The 18,797-nt window shown below is 41.0% G+C and overlaps 1 protein-coding gene across 21 annotated transcripts in view; it reads left to right on the plus strand.

Moving 5' to 3' along the window:
- LOC110835956 (MAP7 domain containing protein ensconsin) overlaps positions 1-18,797 on the plus strand; it is a 220,188-nt gene that overhangs the window by 134,360 nt on the left and 67,031 nt on the right. For 2 of the 21 annotated variants that reach the window (XM_087346383.1, XM_087346389.1), the window contains exon 1: positions 8,541-8,629. The exons of the other annotated variants lie outside the window; for them this stretch is intronic. In XM_087346383.1, coding sequence (XP_087202509.1) covers positions 8,575-8,629 — 55 coding nt within the window. In that variant the 5' untranslated portion in view covers positions 8,541-8,574. Of the gene's footprint in view, positions 1-8,540; positions 8,630-18,797 lie in introns of those variants that run through there. 21 annotated transcript variants of the gene reach the window in all.

Raw genomic sequence — 18,797 nt, forward strand, 5'->3', positions numbered from 1 at the left:
CGTGTAGTGTATTGGAATATAAAATATGCATGCAAACAAAACTGTTTACACTATGAAGGAAATTAATGCCAAACGCGTTTCGACCTCAAGAGGTCATCATCAGTGGCTAAAAAGAAGTAAAATCACATAATATAAATAAAAAATTAGGAGTTATATTGGGCTTTACTCCCTCGCATCGTTGAAGTTCACAGGCACAGACGACGCACCCACGGCTGATCGTAGACCAGTGGACTAATAGCTAGGTGCCCAATATCACTCCTGTACAACCAGCATCCAGTGAAATGTTAACAAGTGTGGTTTTGTAAAGAACTCAACTTCATGCTCTGTTAAAAAAACATAATCTTTTGATTTACATTATATGATTTAACTTCTCTTTTGCTACTGATGATGATGACCTCTTGAGGTCGAAACGCGTTTGTCATCAGTGTCCTTCACAGTGTAAACAGTTTTGTATGTATGCATATTTTATATTCTGATCTATAAGTAACTCGTCAGGATTTTAGGACTGGATTAGGACTTTACTTTCAGTGGTGTGTTATACAAGTTAACGTCGGTTAAAATATAGGTCGCAGTCTTACGGGATTTGACGTGTTGCTAACGTTCCTCCGAAAGAATGGTGACTTTCTAGAAGATTACACGGTGTGATAACCCAGAAGACTGTAATTAATTGTATTTCTTGCAGTAGAACGATCTTGTCTCACTACCATACAAGACAACGACAATAATTGTCGGTTCGTTCTTTAAACAAATAGTCGAGCATTATTATCGGCTGAATGATGTCCGAATGTTGGGCGAAGCATGAAGCTGGAGTAGCGGTGAGGTATGTAGCGCGTTCTTCAGGTACTTCAGGGACAATGGTTCTTTTTCAGGAGGATCATCACAGTGAAGGACTACGATACCGGCTTTTGCTTGAAGTCGTGCTTAATTCGCCTGGGAATTCACATTTCACAATTTCTGTAGGATTGAATCACTGTATTTAATTGCAGTAATTTGCGTATATGTATCTCGACTTGGCGACATTGATTGATTTCCACGAGCAGGGTATCTGGCTTCTTTTATGGCATGTATTGGAGAATCGTGCCTAAAAGACTATCCAGAACTTGTAATTGAGAATTAAAAAGAAAGTAAGTATGGTAATTAAAGTAACAACCCAATGTCCTTAATATGGGTACCCCAGAGAAAACTGTTTTGCCCACAGAACAAATTACATATCTGTTTACACGTGCAAATTGATTGAGGTCATGGCATCACCAAAAGTGCGTGTAGAGACTTATTTGTGAACAGTTAGAATCACCGAGTACTAAGGCGCTTTTGATGTTACGGTAAATTAAATTTGTCTGTTTATAAGCATAAAACGAGATTTAACTATGAAAAGCGAGAATTTGTTAGTAGACATAACGTCACAGGTAAGTTCGTGTACTTACTGTTGATGCAATTCTGTTCTCTTGGTTCTAATCTGAAAGATTTCTGTTGGCAAAAATTCGAATCTTAGTAGAGTACCAAATATGGGCATAAGAGTGCCGATATTTGGTATTTAATTTTCGAGAAACTCTATTTGCTCTTGAGGTAGATATGTCAGTGGACAGATCGCTCATTAATTTCAATACACGACATTTCTTTCATTGAAATATTTTCTCTGTGTTAAGAATTTCTAGGACTCAACTAAATACGATTTCAGAATATTGTCGTGTGAAAAAGCTTATTTTAAAATTTGACGTGCTCATAATTGGATCATGTGGATCCTGACAAGGGCACTTTCCAACCTTTGCACTTTTAAGTTTCGTCTCTCCCCCCGACCTATTTTACCCTAAAAAGCGTCATCTCGTCATTCCTAATCCAGTCAAGAAGTTCCAGGACTCTGTCTTAAGTTAAAAAAAATCTAAATCTTAAGATGCCCATATTTGGTCCAGGTACCTCACCTTAAAAGGTACTGAAGTTACTGGCTCGCATTAAACAGCGCGTTCCTTAAGTTTCGCGCTATCGTCATGTTTGTAATTGATGACAATTCATACGTAGTTTGTAAGAATGTGTATAATCCGTCTTCTTACAAAATTTGATATCGTTACTACCACCAATGATACATACTCGTACCCATCACAGTCAGATAAAGCCACGTTGTTTTACGTCATAGATAGTTTACTTCACTTAACATTCCGTATCTGCCGAGAATGCATAACCGTACACAACTTCGGAAGCTTGTGTTAAGTGACACTAGTGTCGCTGCCGTCTCCCACGTTCATGCTTCCAGGTTGATTTTACTGATTGTAGGAAATTGAAACGTGAGAGGTTTTCGCTGCTTCCCACTGACTTGACGTCGATACTAGATGTCCTGAAACAGGCCAGTTTATTCGAAACTTAAGACACGGGGGACACAACCCACACAGACGATCAATGAGCTCGTAAACACACGTGTTTCCTTGATCCTATCACTTATATCCATAACAGTGATAGAAGAATTTCGTCGTCCCAAATATGAAGTTGCAGGTCATGTACGAAACACTTTCACAAGCGTATCGTGCTGTAATATCGGATCATTTTTTGCTGGAGTAAAACTTACGAGGTGCGATCGGAAAGTTTACAGACTGCGCGTATAAAAACCCGTACACTTATCTCAGGTATTAAATTCATCCATCACCCTCGAAGTAGTTCCCCTGGGAGTGAACACAACGATCCCAGCGCCGTTGCCAAGCCTGGAAGCATCCCTGGAAATCTTTCTTTGTCAGCCTGTCAAGCACCATCTGCCATTCTGCCTGAATCTCTTCTATCGTCGGAAATCTCCTTCCCTTTAGCTGAATTTTCATCTTTGGGAAGAGGAAGAAGTCACACGGAGCTAAATCCGGCGAATAAGGAGGGTGCGGGATGACGGCCATGGTGTTTGAGGCCAAAAACTGGCGAACTTTGAGGGCGGTGTGCGCTGGCGCGTTGTCATGATGCGTCGCATGTGGAGTTCTTCCTTTAGAATCAGCTGACAGGTCCCATAGCCTATCCCAACAATGTCGCACAAGTCGTTGATGGTACGACGTCGATCTTCGTGAATGGCCTGCCGAATCTTCGTAACATTTTCGGGCGTTGTGCTCGAAGATGGTCGTCCAGAACGCTCGTCATCATCGACAGAGGTTCGGCCATTTTTAAAACGTGAATGCCACACAAAAGTTTGTGCACGACCCATTGCGGACTTCCCAAATGCTTGCTTTAGCATTTCATAGGTTTCCGTAGCCGTTTTGGCGAGTCTTTGGCAAAATTTGATGCACACGCCATTCCGAAATCGCAGATGGGTCGGTGTAATGCACTACCAAAACGCCCGTAACTAAGAAACAAATGCTAATTCGATGATGCCGGCTAGCACACTGATTCACTATGAATGTAGGCCGCACCCCCTAGCGGCAGAAGCTCGTACTACATCCGGTTCGCCCTCTATTGACACAGTCTTGAAACTTTCCGATCGCATCTCGTACATGTTTTGGCTCTCCGTCTGAAGGCAGTCGTGGTCTTTAAAGGTCTGCTTAATTTAGACGTAAGAGCATTGTGATATTTAGGGGTTCTCACGGCTCCATCCTCAGGACTTTAGCCCCAAAAGATGGAGACGGTAGGTTTCCAGAAAATTTTATACATTCATACAAGTCGACTGTACTTCATAGCCCAGAACAAAACGTCTTCCTGAAATGTATAGGGATGAATTGCTTTATGGGGTGTCGGAATGCTCGCCTTGTCTGTCTTTTGACTAACTAAAGCAACGCAACGACGCAGCTGAACTCGTTCGATAAAAATGACTTCAAAGTGATGGGAACAGGGAAATGTGTGTGCTGTCTTGGAAGGGCGCACGTCAGGACAAGGATTTCGGTAACAACCTTCAGATCCTGAACTTCACTCTTTGACCTTGTGTTCCGGGTAATGTATAGTCTGTACGTAGGTAATACGCCTGGGATGAGTGAAAATAGCTGTATTATGGGATATTTTGCTGTTGGGGGTTATCGATGTCTTGATGATGGAGGCATTCAGCGTTGGCAAACGTCTACCATATTATAGGGCACAATATCCCGGAAGTCAGTCATATATCTCTGTCGTCCCCCCCCCCTCTCCTCACGGTTTAGTGCATCAAAGGTTTTGAACACCAAGTGTTAAATATGTAATTTTATTCTCAGGTCGCTAGATCAGTTGTTGACAGTGTGTTGTGATGCGTGGTTGTACAGACGTAAAATTATCGACGCGAATCGTATTGCATCTATCGATATATTTTCTCGATTGAACAGATCACTGCACAATAATTTTGAACAATTTTCAACAGGTTCAGTGTTATTCCCCGCAAGTTGTAAACCTTCTGTTTAGATGTCGTAGTACGTGAGCTGTTTACTCAGAAAGTAAATTAGTTACGCCTTTTTGTGACAGGTGGTATTTACTGTCCGCTTAACCTGTAATAGCAAGTAGCTAATCGCATGTTTGGTACATTTCAGCGTGTTGGGATAAAAGTGTCCGTTTGCCGAGTGGACAAGCGATCTGCTTTCTGTTCGGTCAATTACTCCGTTGAGACCCTATTTTCGGAAGCTGCAATTTTGTTACGAACTCCTATTGACATCGTCGCATTAATAGGATTTTGGAGATTCAGAAAATATTGACAATCACATGTCTTCTTGCATGTTCGTTTGTTTGTCTGTTTTTCTCCTTGAGCACAACTTCTACTCCCGTATCTTCTCATGAAGTCTGATTAAAATAATTGTTTCCCGCTCTTGTAGAACAAAAATGACAGTGGAACCACGGTTCCCTAGTTAACATTGAATAACGTTTGACTGTAGAAGTATATTTGTACTGAAATAAAATTTTATTTACACATTAATGTATTCCTCTACATCTTATCTATACGTGACGTCATCCGCGGACAGCTTATCTATGCGTTGCGTCACGTACTCAACGCACTCACTCTAGAACCGTTCTCTGTTACCAAATAAATGGCCAAAACTCCTAAACCGTAAGAGTTAGCTGAAATCTGTTTGCAAATTTGAAAAGCTCGTGTTTATTTACGTATTTCACTCGCAATATGTCCAGATCTAACTCTTACGCTTTAGACGTGGCAAGCGGTTGAAGTTGAGTTATTACATGTCTTGGGTAATTATTTCAACAATGTTTAAAATATGCATTATAGAATAAAGTAAACATCATTTTACTCTTTAATTTACATGTAGGTTCACATTAGGAGCCTCTATAGGGCTGGGGCACTGAAATCAGTGTATAGGGAATTAGGGAATTATAAGTTAGACTTAGTGGCAGTGCAGGAAGTGCGATGGGAGGGGGAGGGCACGATCCCAGTGGACAATTTTACATTTTTCTATGGAAAGGGGAATGACAATCATCAGCTAGGGACGGGTTTTTTTGTTCATAGCAGAATTAGGGCAGCAGTTAAGAGAGTAGAATTTGTTAGTGACAGGTTGTCTTACGTAATTTTGGAAGGACGTTGGTGCGACATCATTGTCCTTAATGTTCATGCCCCAACTGAAGACAAAAGCGATGATATCAAGGATAGCTTTTATGAAGAATTGGAATCAGTATTTGATACATTTGGCAAGTATCACATGAAAATTCTGCTAGGAGATTTCAATGCAAAAATTGGGAGGGAGGATGTCTTCAAACCCACAATAGGCAGCGAGAGTCTCCATGCACTTAGTAATGATAATGGCGTCAGAGCAGTGACCTTCGCTACGTCAAAAGATTTAATTGTAAAAAGTACAAAATTTCCACACCGTGATGTTCATAAATACACTTGGACTTCCCCAGATGGCAGAACACACAATCAAATAGATCATGTTTTAGTAGATAAGAGAAGGCAGACAAATGTAATTGATGTGAGATCATTCAGAGGAGCAGATTGCGACACTGATCATTATCTGGTGGTAGCAAAAGTGAGGGAGCGGCTTTCAGTAAGTAGACGAACTAAACAAAATTTTGACACAGAAAGATTTGATTTGAAAAAATTAAGTGAGGGAGAGGCAAAGGAACAATATCAAGTTGAAATTTCGAATAGGTTTCAAATTTTAGAGACAAATGAGGATAATGAAAGTGTGGACATCAACAGGGAGTGGGAAAATGTCAGAAACTGCATCAAAATTTCAGCAAAAGAGAAACTAGGATACTACAGGAGAAAGCAAAATAAACCGTGGTTTGATGAAGAATGTTCAAAATTAATAGATCGAAGGAAGCAAACAAAATTTCAATGGTTGCAGGACCCAAACAAAACAAATGCGGATAATCTATGTAACGTGAGACGTGAGGCTAGTAGAACCTTTAGGACTAAGAAAAGGGAATACCTGAAGGGCAAAATTGCTGAACTTGAGACAAATAATAAGGAAAAAAACATCAGAGACCTGTACAGAGGCATTAATAACTTTAAGAAAGGATATCAACCCCAGACTAATTTGGTAAAGGATGATAGTGGCAATTTGCTTGCAGATCCAATAAAAATTGTGAATAGGTGGAAAAATTTCTTTAGCGAGCTCTTAAATGTTCATAATACTGGTGATATTAGACAGATTAAAATGCATACAGCTGAACTGTTGGTGCCCGAACCTAGCTTAGATGAAGTGGAACTAGCCATTGGGAAGTTGAAAAGTTATAAATCTCCAGGAATTGATCAGATTCCGGCCGAATTAATTAAAGCAGGTGGCAAAGGGTTGCATATGAGGATCCATAAGCTTATTCAGTTAATTTGGGATAAGGAAGAGATGCCACATCAATGGAAGGAATCCATAATTATTCCTATTTATAAGAAGGGGGACAAGACTGAGTGTGGTAATTACCGAGGAATATCGCTGCTATCAACCTCATACAAAATTCTATCCAACATTCTTTTGGCAAGATTAACCCCATATGCGAATGAAACTATTGGGGATCATCAGTGTGGGTTCAGACGAAACAGATCAACGATTGATCAGATCTTTTGCATTCGTCAGATACTAGAGAAAAAATGGGAGTTCGGTGGGACTGTACATCAGTTATTTATAGATTTCAAAAAAGCCTATGACTCTGTGAAGAGAGAAGTGCTATATAATATTCTTATTGAATTTGGTATACCAAAGAAGCTAGTGGGTCTAATAAAAATGTGCTTAAATGAAACCTGCAGCAAAATTCGAGTAGGTAAATATGTATCTGAGACATTCCTCATCAAGAACGGTCTAAAACAAGGAGATGCTTTGTCTCCCTTGCTCTTTAACTTTGCGCTAGAATACGCCATCAGGAAGGTCCAAGGTAGGCAGGAGGGTTTGCAATTGAACGGGACACATCAGCTATTGGCATATGCTGATGATGTTAATTTATTGGGGGACGATATAAATACAATAAAGAGGAACGCAGAAGTTTTACTAGAGGCTGGTAGACAAGTGGGGCTGGAAGTAAATTCAGAAAAAACTAAGTACATGTTAGTATCTCGTCATCAGAAGACAGGCGGGCAAAATTATCTTAGGGTAGCTAATAAATCCTTTGAAAGGGTTACAAAGTTCAAATATTTGGGAACAACAATAACAAATCAAAATGATACTTGTGAGGAAGTTAGGAGGAGACTAAATTCCGGAAATGCTTGCTACTTCTCAGTCCAAAATATTTTGTCTTCCCGTCTGATTTCTAAGAACCTGAAAATTAAAGTATACAAAACAATAATCTTGCCTGTTGTTTTGTATGGGTGCGAAACATGGTCTCTCACTCAGAGGGAGGAACACAGATTGCAGGTGTTTGAGAATCGGGTGTTGAGGAGGATATTTGGGCCTAAGAGGGAAGACGATGGGGCGTGGAGAAAACTGCACAATGACGAGCTTAAAAATCTGTACTGCTCCCCCAGTATTGTGAGGGTGATTAAGTCGAGAAGAGTGAGATGGGCGGGACATGTAGCGCGCATGGATGGGACAAGAGGTGTGCACCGGGTACTGGTTGGGAAACCTGAAGGGAAGAGACCGCTGGGGAGACCTAGACGTAGATGGGAGGATAATCTCAGGCGGGATCTATCCGAGATAGGAGTTGAAGGAAACTGGATTTTGTTGGCCCAGGACAGGGTCCGGTGGAGGGCTTTGGTTAATTCGGTGATGAACCTTCGGGTTCGGTAAGCCATCTAGTTAGTTAGTTAGTTAGTTCATATTCTCTGTCTTACATAGGTCTCGAGTTATTGGCGTTTGAAGAAGTTACACACCAGCGTTACCTTACGTCTTACAGTATATGTCGAGTGTGCCGTGATCTTATAAACGTTAAAATAAAGTACGACTCAACGTACATAGTGTAGCCATTTTGTAAGAAGGTGGACTTAATACGATTGATAAGGCTGGTTACGCACGGGTAGACATGGCGGCGCGACGGACCGTGTAAGCAGCATTAACGTGTGTGTGTGGACCAGTAATGCAGAATATGGTTCGCTGCGTGCTTGCTGCTTGCTGGTGGTGCCTGCCGTTCAGCTGATCGATTTGTTTCTAGGCCTAGCATGGAGCTCGTGCGCGCGGAGTCTGTGGTAGGGGAAGGGGTAGGGGAAGGGGTGGGGGTTGTCTGTCCGTCCGTTCGGTCACCCACAGTTCAGTCGAGGCCTGAGCAGGCCGCCATGGGGCCGGCATGTTTTCCGAGCTGTGCCGCAAAACTTTACGACGAGCAGTTGTCTGCAGTGATGGTAAGGCTCTGTCACGTTCGTTTCCTGTTAAAGTCCGCAGTTCTCAGCGGTGTTTTATTTTTCTAGGTACATTCATTCAAACACATCGAGTGCTGTTATTTTTCCTGTATGTAACACATGCATAGTAATTTAGTGAAAGGGGGGGCTTTTCTAAAAAGTTTGCCCTTTCCAGTTGATGCCATCTGCTGCAATGTTCTAATATTTTGCATGTTTGTAGTTCTTTGATAGTCTCCATGGTTTTCGTGAAAGATTTAAGTTGGCCTACTTAACGAACGAGTACACGTGGGATTAGTTTAGATATTTTGGTAATTCCGCGTTTTCGAGTTCATGTACACAGATGGCGCCCAGGATATCAGTATTTCGTTGTTAGTTCCTTCTATTTATAGTTACTTTTCCAGTTAATTTTCATCAAAGATGAGTTCGATTTCAGAAGGATGTGATGGTGAAATTGGTGTAATGGTGTCGGTATCCTGTGGTCTGGTGTTGGTATGTTAATGAAGTGGTGATAATATAAATGTGAAATTTAGAACAAAGTCTTGACATGGAAGCCTTAAGTGACTAGTATTTGCTTACTAAGTTTTGCTAATTGAACGAACACGGACTTTGGTACGTCTTAACCATTCTGTAACTCAAGTGGTGTGCTGCACATTTTTATAAGGTGTATTCACAATCTTTAGTTAAAAAAATACTATTTTGTCTTTCGTAATTAGAATTTTTATTATACACACACGCATTAATATCGATAGTCTTATTTAGCATGTGTTACGTTTTATTTTTTAAAATTTCTGCATTCCTTTGGGCAAGGATTTGTATTATGTAGATACATTTTTATGGCCACGTGAGGCAAAATATTCTGGTTTGCCGTCATGTGCCACGTGTAGAAATGTTGTGGAACACTGCTGTAATTTAAGTGCTTAGAAATTGACACCAATTAACAAGACACGTTAGCTCATATTATTATGAGTGGCCCATTGTAATTACCCGGAAGCCTCTTTTGTCCACGTTTGTGTTAGTGAATACGACAAATTTCTGTTAGAAACTCTGAGGACACATTAGATAATTTATACATTTTTAGGTTAGGTTCTTCTTGTGGAAAGAAACCAGATTTTTGACATTGCCATGTTGTATCTGTGTGTCTCTTCTTTCAGTGGACCAATTTTCACGAAACTTGGCATATACGATGTGTCATTGAATACCTCCCTGACCCAGTAGGCTTAATTCTCTGCTTCGCATTCAACTACAGGTTTGCACGTGCTCGGGCCTGGATTTCGACCCGATCCGGCCCGCAGGATGGGCCTGGTAGCACATAATGTCTGGGTTCGGGCCTGGTTCGTGTGATAGCAGTCGGACGTTGTGTAGAACATTTAGGGCTTTCTTGGGTCGTTATTTTGTCTCGACGAAAAATTTTTGTTCGTAATTGCACTTCTGTTATGGTTGCGACACAGTCGGTCTCCGGAAACAAATCCCACAGACTTTATTTTCTCTGGGATTTTCATAGGTGTCCACTCCCAGAAGTAGTTCCGGATAACATCTTAAGAAATTGGCATCCGATCTTACCACTTCCAAAATAACCTCAGATATTCTAAGAGCGACATTAAGTAATGCATTCAAGGATTACAGGCACTTATCCAAAGAAAATGTACTGTGTAAAATATATTTAAGAATTAAAAAATGTAAACTGTATTAATGATGCGCTAGGGCAGACTAAATACATCGGGCTTTGTTCGGGGCATGTTGAACATCTAAAATTTCGGCCTGGTCAGACATACGTACTGTGTAGCATTGCTAGTACTCTTCCGGAAGGTTAATGCTCTCGAAGTGTGTTGAACATTGGTGGGGACCCTTATCCTGTCGCGGTAACTTTCCTTTAAAGGTTATGTCTTCGTAGGTAACCCGCGTGACACACGTCGATGACTTACGTCTCTGGCCATAGGTCCTGCAGCAGTACACGGCATTGACCTAGAACAGGCTGTGGGCTGACTCACCAGTAGCGTTAAAACTGTTTTTGGTCGAGTTATAAGTGTTACAGGCGCAAAACTGGCTTGCGAGTAGATCATCTTACCCATTCTCAACTCTTCGGGTGTAATCTGAATGTTTGTGTGAGGCGAGCTTTACATTTCGTCCAACTGTGTCAGAGGAAGGAGGCAGGTAGCCGTTGGATAGGAGGATGGAACACCTCTGAAACGTCGGTCGGTTTCTGCGAGGATACACGCGTAGCATCCCAGAAGAAAGTAATCTTCGTTGTTGATATTCTTTTTCCTTCCGGAAGTGTGGGCGGAGTACGAAGGGATAACTTGAAGTATATTGCCAGCTGGAGCTCGTGTGTTTGAAAAGAGAAATGTCTGTTGGCCTTCTCTGTTCCTTTCTCTGTTAATCGCGATATTTCTCGTCGTTTCGAATGCACGGGTTTGTAACTAAAGTGTTCATATGTTGACACGCGTTGCAGTTATTCGCTCGCTTCGAGATATGAACACAGAACAGACTGCTTTATGTGAAGCCTTGAAATCGATGTCGAACAACTTTATTTTCAGTACTGAAAGCAGGCGTAGATTAATATAGTTGCACATCCTCATCTGCATAGTCTCGAGACGGGCTGAGATTTCATGTTTGTAACGTTTGTTGGTAGTTTTGGCATCGTTAATCAAAAAGTGACATTAAGATTCCTGTCTTCTGGGTTGTTGCGCCGTGTAGTCTGGTAGACGTTTACCAACGTTTCATAGGACCTTGCTGCCTCTATCATCAGGGCTCTGAAACGTTGGTGGACATCTACCAGACAACACGGCGCAACAACCCAGAAGACAGCCATCTTCAGACTCCCCGCAGTGAAAACCTCAAATCCTACAAAAAGTGACATTTCTAACGCTGTCTGTCGGCGTGTTCATCTTTGCAGACCAAACCCTAAACCAAAACCCTTTGGGAGTTTTCTTGGCGTATGATATTCGATATCTTTTATCGGGAATGCATTGTCATTTCTTTAAAGTGTCATTTTTTGTTAATCTTAAAATATAAAAAGCAAGTACAGTAATGAAGATTTGTATTCCATTTAGGTGACTTTTAAGACCTATGTAGGGCCCTAAGTAACAGGAACATTACATTTGCCTGCACCATAGAAACTCGTTCCTTGAATACGATTGGCGGGAAGCATTCCGCCACCTGACGTGACAGCGTCACTCAATGCGTGTATAGTATTTAATTTGATTGGCATTCATGTTAGAAGAGTGGTAGGCCTGTCATAATGCCCGTTACATCTGCGTCCGGCCGAATCAGTCCCATCAAGCTTCGTGTATGTGTCATGTCATTTGAGGCAACCCCGCCATCGCAAACTGATACCAGCATGTCGAGGGCAAGAGTAGAGCATTTCTGCGGTGTTGGATCTTCGAAAATATTTTTTTGGAAAATCTTTACTGTCTACTTTGCACTTAACCAGCCAATAACGACGTAACTGTACCTAACCGAACTGACCTCAGCTAACCTAATCTGTCCTAACTAACCTAACGTGACTTTCCTAACCGAAACCAAATAAGTTAATAACTAAACACAAACTAACCTGGCATGACTGAACCAAACACAATCTATACTAATCTAACCTGATCCCATAAATCTTAAAAATTCTAAACTTCCTTGAAAGTTTCGAAATTTCTCAAACTTCCCGAATTTTTAAAATGTGTAAATACTCATAAATTTAGAAAGTTTTCGGAGTGCTTCGATGTTTTAAAATGCAAAATTTAAAAAAAGGAACAGTTCCCATATTTTGAATTGCAGCATTCAAAATATATATTTAAACCTGAACTTCCTTAACAGAAACTATACGAACCTAACCTAACCTAACAAAAACGGTCTTAATATACACGAACACTGCTGATGATTTTTCACTTCGTGGTGTCTACAGTAAAAATTCGTTGAACGCTAACATTGGTAACCACTGTAAAGTAACAAATTATACTTCGATAGTTTCCACTTTGGCGACCAGATCGCAGCACCTCGATGTCAACCTCATCTGACAGTTTCTTGTCACGGCCCGTAGGATATTAAAAAGTACTACGAGGGTGATGGCAACTAATTGTTGGGGGGGCAAACACGTTGTATTGAAGAAAGTTCAAAATATGCATATGAAAGGGCACGATTTACTCCTCCGATTGGCGTAGTCAGATCAAGTGGGTGTGAATGGATGTAGGTATAGTAGGTAAGAAAAAAGGCAAATTACGGAATGACCTTTTTTTCATTCTTTAATCCTTTTACGACGTTGGAGATGGGAAGAACTACACCATCCTCCATATTCACCCGACCTTTCGCCATGTGACCAGCTGATGGTATTCGCCGTGTTCCTCGTCGTTGGCAGCGAGTACTTGATACACTCGGACACTACTTTGAAGGTTGATAGTCTTAATGTAAGAATTCTGATTTAATTCACATTTAATTTTTGAATTTTTCGAGGATTAAAGAATGAAAAAACGAGACAATTAATAATAGGATACACTAACGTTTTGTACGAAATGTAATTGTCTTGATTTGCGAAGTGCAAACTCGTAAATATGAAGATGGCTGTCTTCAGGGCCGTTGCGCGTGGTCTATTTAAAGTTGACGGATGTTTCAGTCGTTCCTGCTGCCTCCATCATCAGGGCGATGTCAAAACCCTCATGATAGAGGCATTAAGCATTTCTACCAGACTACGTGGCTCAACAACCCATCAGACTGGCACTTTATTTGTACTCACCGCCGTGAGAACTAGTAATCTCGCTTAGTGAGGTCATGATGGTGCCTCGGTGATAATGATGATCCACTTATTCCCAGCTCAGTCATTGGGAGAAGAGAGATGAGAAAGGTAATTGAGTTCAACACTTTGTGTGCCCAGGGACCGAGTCTGTGACGCGAGGCATTAAATTCTTCTGGCGCAGATGTAGACACGCAGTGACTGCTTCAAAGTCAACAATTTCATTGTCGTGTCTCTCTTTTTTGTTGACGTGAAGGTACAATATTTTTCTCCCATTTTATGACGTTGGTTTAATGTTTTAGATGTTTTGACTGTAGAGGAGGAAATCGATGGTTAATGCAGGAGTTTACTTTTGTAAACGTACAAGTTAATGTTCAGAATGTCTGAAACACCGTCTTGACGTTGCTCCGTGATTCGAGTCAACTTTTTCGGGGTATTAATGTAGTTAGTTTTTTTTATACATATTTTCGTAACAGCATTTTACACCTGTACCGGATTTTAGCTGTGTAATTTCACCAGAAAGTGCCTCAAGCGAGCATTAAAGTCTCGCAGACTGCTGGTCTCTCATCAGAGTTATTATCGTAGTTGCCTGTACTGTAAGTCAGTTTTAAAATGCCTCTAATTACAGAAGCTGATATTGCAGTCTTCAAGTTCCAGTATATAACTTAATGAAAATCTACTACATATTTAACATAAAATGCGTCCTTACTCATTTATTGGGACGGCTGTTGTAGAAAGGAATTGTTTTGTTGTGGTCCATTAATTTTCGAGACGTCCATTAGTTCTGTATAGTCTGTGCAGATTAGTGTGTGGATTATACGGTGTTCTAACAACTCATCTCTACAGAATCCAAAATACTGTGTTTTGTTGTCTTATTTTCGTTTCTTCTAGCGTAAATTGTGGAGACAGTGATGCAGTCTGTTATAAAAATGAGCCCTTCTCGATATTTAAGTTTATTAAAGCGATGGGAGTCCAAATTACCACCTTCTGGCCCACAGTTCTGGGTGTAACTGTATCTTCTAACTAGGTACCAATGTTTTGGATAGCTTACCGTTTCCATTTTCAGGGTAGAAGGTAGAGGCTTGTACCTTCGAAACGTTAGTAAGTCCACTCAAGACTTTACGTTGTCACATCGTATCCATACACCGTCGCGTTATAGCACGAAAAATGAGAGCCATTTTACGAAGTCCTTTGTTAAAAAGCTACAAGTTTTGAACTTTGAACTTCAATCCTTCAATATTTTTAAATCGGAATCGCGATTATACGTCATGCTATCTACAAGACTTCCAGATACTATTCGCTTTTAAGTTTATTTGTCTCCTATTTTAATTTAGGATATATGACTGACAAAGTCTACACACATGCGCGCGCACGCATGATAACATACGAGTTCTAGTAAGATTTAGGCCTGTGGTTTGTTGCTGCTCGAATTGTTTTTAGGCATGTGAACAATTCTCATTCTGATTATTTTATCACAAGGTAAAGTACACAATAGATAAACTATTGAATGTTCTACATATCGATCCATTTTTAGCTGACTCGAGTTATAACTGAATTCCTTTTTTTGGGGGGGGGGGGATCTGATAGTGAAACACGTTTTACTGACATTTCTTGTCTAATGCAGGAACGATGATTAGATCATTATGAATTTTTCTCGATCTACCAGCCGTGTAAGATGGTTTAATGAAGAAACCACCAACGTTTCGAGAAACATCTTCATCTCAGGTACTCAGTGCCCAGAGGACGAGGGCGATACATTGGTGTTTTCTCCATTAAGCCACCTTACACGGCTGGTAGCCCGAGAAGAATTTATTATACTTAGTCGCCGTGAAAGCTTCAGATCATGTAGAAGATTAGACCATTTATATAAATAACGCCATGGAAGCAGGTACAACTGTTCTACTAGCTGGCTGTAGGAGACTTTCTGCGATTTTCACGAAGACTTTAGTTTGCAGATGAAATTTGTTTTAATATTCGGAATTAGTGTTTATTGCATAGAAACATGATACTGATGCAGCTAGCGGATTTTATTTGTTTTTAGATTCGCTTTGGATAATGCGCTAACGTGTTTCGATTGCAGTTCTGTAGAATTGTAGTTATCGAGGTGGAAGGAGGAGAATTTGATGGAGCAGAAGGGAATGTAACAGGCCGACGCATAGCGGCGTATTTTTGCTGTGCAGTTCTGTGCGAATTCTGGACCTTTCAGAAGAAGGTCTCGTTAGTTGAATAACTTAACAGAGTAATAATGTAATTGCATTGAGTCGATTGTATGTACCTGGTAAGGAAGAAGTGACAGCAGGCTGGAAAATATATGAAAACCATAATTTGCACTATTTTCGTGCAGGTTATGGTCTCTTCTATTTTAAAATTAACTTTCCAAACTATCAGTCATTCACTCTTTTGGTAGAGACCCTTGTATGGGGATCGGTCTATCGCAGTACCACTTCCTACACAGAAAACGCGGGCATCCATGTCTTGAGTGAGATTCGAACCCACAATTCCCGTGTTTTAGCGGCCTTAGACCGGCTGCTGTGATCGATATTTGTACTTTTCACAGAATGTAATCAGGAAGAACAATTGAAAGGAAAATGAGATGGGAGTAGCATGTAGCACGCATGGGGGAGATGAGTACGTAGAAAGAGGCCATTTAGAATGCATTGGCTTAGTTGGGGATAATATTAAATTGGATATAACATAGGCTGTGGTGCGTGAACTGGGTTTATCTGATTCAGGATTGTGATCGGGGACGGGATATTGTGGACACAGTGATGATTAATGCGGTTTCATAAAATGCAGAACATGTCTTGACTAAGTGAACAATAATGGCCGCTCCGTGGAGTTAGTTTTATACAGTTGCAGTGTGTTTAATACCGGTAAGAATTTCATGCGGGAAAAATGGCTTTCGGTGTTTTATGGTTTGTGAGTTCATTATACAGTTCTGGGGCTGAACCAACGGCCGCGTTAGTTAATCAGTTCATCTCTTTCAAAGTTACTAATTACTCTAAGGTGGCTGTGTTCCGGGTTGTAGCGCCATGTAGTCTGGGTTGAAGTTTACCAACGTTTCAGAGGTTCTTGCTGTCTCCATCATCAGGGCCCGTCGGTAAACGTCTTCCAGACTACACGGTGCAACAACCCAGAAGACAGCCATCTTCGGACTCATCGCCGTGGAAACCTCAAATCGTACAAACTATTCGTTGTGTAGGGACAACCGATTGAATAAAATAAATGTTGTAGCCTCGTGATGTTTGTTCACAGTATTTTTATTTTTTATTTAGTGTTCTGTCTGACGACAAGTCCATATGAACAGGATCCTTCCATCCTTTTCTCGGACTGGGACCTGTTCATATACGTTCTTGGCAGATGATCCAGAAGTGGTTTGCCATTGCCTTCTTCTGTGTGAGTGTGAATGGAGTAATTGTTGGGATGCCACGGAGAAACCGGGGAATAAGCCCCCGGAGGAAAACTCCGTGTTGCCTAGACCACGGCCTTGCCCAACACAAGTTATAAATTCGGGCACCGCCGGGAATCGAACCCGAGACCCCAGGATTACAAGGCCAGCGTTCTAACCGCTAGACCACCGTGGCTTCTGTTCACAGTATGGCAGGTGTTATTATTTTGTTAATCGTAAGAAAATCATTTGTTTGATTTTGTAGTCCGAAAGTATCGGGGGTGCTAACAGAAATGTATTATCTGACTTGACTTTGCTTGCTTATATTTCGTAAACTGCAGTATTGAAATATAAATTTTATCTATTTGTGATTGAGTTTTAGTCGTAGGTGCCTCTAAGCTTGCCGCCATCAAAATAACTATAGACAAAGTCAAGATAAATTTCCAGGGCGTTCTCTGTACTCGTACGTGAGATTGGTTCGACCCTAGTGAAGTTCGTAAAAGAGGTTTCTGATAAGACCTGTGTTCGCTGCGGCACTGTTTACATTGTAAATGGAGTCCTTTGGCTGCCGTCAATATCTCGGCGTTAACTATTTCCATTCCAAACATTCCGCCTGTAAATTTGCAAGCACAGCACGGTCATGCCAGCCTCTAGATCTGACGACGGAAATGGAAATCTCGTCAGCTAAATGTGGCAATTACATCAAACGTGTGAGGTTTAATTTCAGACTGAATTCCTATCGAGATGGATTCAATGTTGTTCCCTGCCGTTAATCACGTGGTACACGCACTTGAATGCAGAAATTCTGTAATGGTCTCTTCGCTGCTTTGTTCTGAAGATCGTATGTATGTATCTTATGAACATGTCTGTTGTGTTATGTTATGTATAAATTGCCAGTGCTCCCAATCTGAGATTTGGCACGGTGTTACGTTCTTTAAAGTGTGCATAGGTCTGCTTGCCACAACAAGAGGTGTCTCGACCAATACGGATTGAAAGAATACATCACAGACTTGATATCCTATTTTATTCGTAGTACTTCGATATAATATTTGGTGTAGCCGTGGTCGTCCATCTCGCCTTGTCGCAGTTTGCTTTCCACATGTTCAATGGCGTTATCAGTGGCTATTATGTTCATCCAGACATGTCTGCGTATTATTTCAATATATATCTCATGTAAGTGATAATGGAACCATTCCGAATTCATTCTTCTATAACAAGGATTGGACACTAAATGCTGTTTCGAGGCTGTTCGATATTCTTGTTCGGTCGATGTCGTCTTCCTTTTGGCACGTGGAAGTTTGTCTGCACCGGCAAGCGTTCAGAGGACTTTCGAGCCAAAGGTTATAGCCACTTGTTTTGTGTTGTTTAATGTCGTCTGTCAGAATTGTTTTCCGATATTCATTTCTTATTTTGTCTCAGTGTGATTCCTGGTATTGACGGCAGAAATTTCATCTGAGATGTTCATGAACTTATTATTTTTTTTAAATATTTTATTCCAGTTCGTAACGGTATATTGCAAGTCTTTATTTTCTGCCAAAAGTACCTCATCGTCCGCAAATAGAACAGTCATCGTACATTTTATTTCCCAGGAATATACATTTTTATTTGAACATTTTCCAATCTAATATTGCATTTATATGCAAATTAAATAATGGGTTGACGTGTCGGCAGGTTATGACACCGTGTGAACTTGTAGACAGATACCAGACCTCAAATGTCAACAATGGGGAGGATCCACATCCTTGTCGCAAACGTCGATAATAATTTGTTAACATATAAGGCTGTAATGTTGTTGGATAAATTTACGAGTATATTGTTGTAATTAGTCTGATCCATTCCGTCATACACTTTTTTTGGAATATAAATGTAATAGGGGGTCCGCAGTGGCCGCGCGGTCTGAGGCGTGGGCCTTGTGCCACTTGGTCGCTGGGACCGTGGGTTCGAATCCCACTCGAGCCATGGATGTTTTTCTGTGTTGTGCTGTCCTGTGTACAGGTAGAGGCCTTGCGACGGGCCGATCCCTCGTCCAAGGAGTCCTACCGAATGTCTATAGATCAAAGCCAACGAAA

The sequence above is a fragment of the Zootermopsis nevadensis genome, unplaced genomic scaffold (genome assembly GCF_977971745.1).
Source record: "Zootermopsis nevadensis isolate Lab colony 2312 unplaced genomic scaffold, Znev_1.0 Znev_ptg000010l, whole genome shotgun sequence".
Taxonomy (NCBI): Eukaryota; Metazoa; Arthropoda; class Insecta; order Blattodea; family Termopsidae; genus Zootermopsis; species Zootermopsis nevadensis.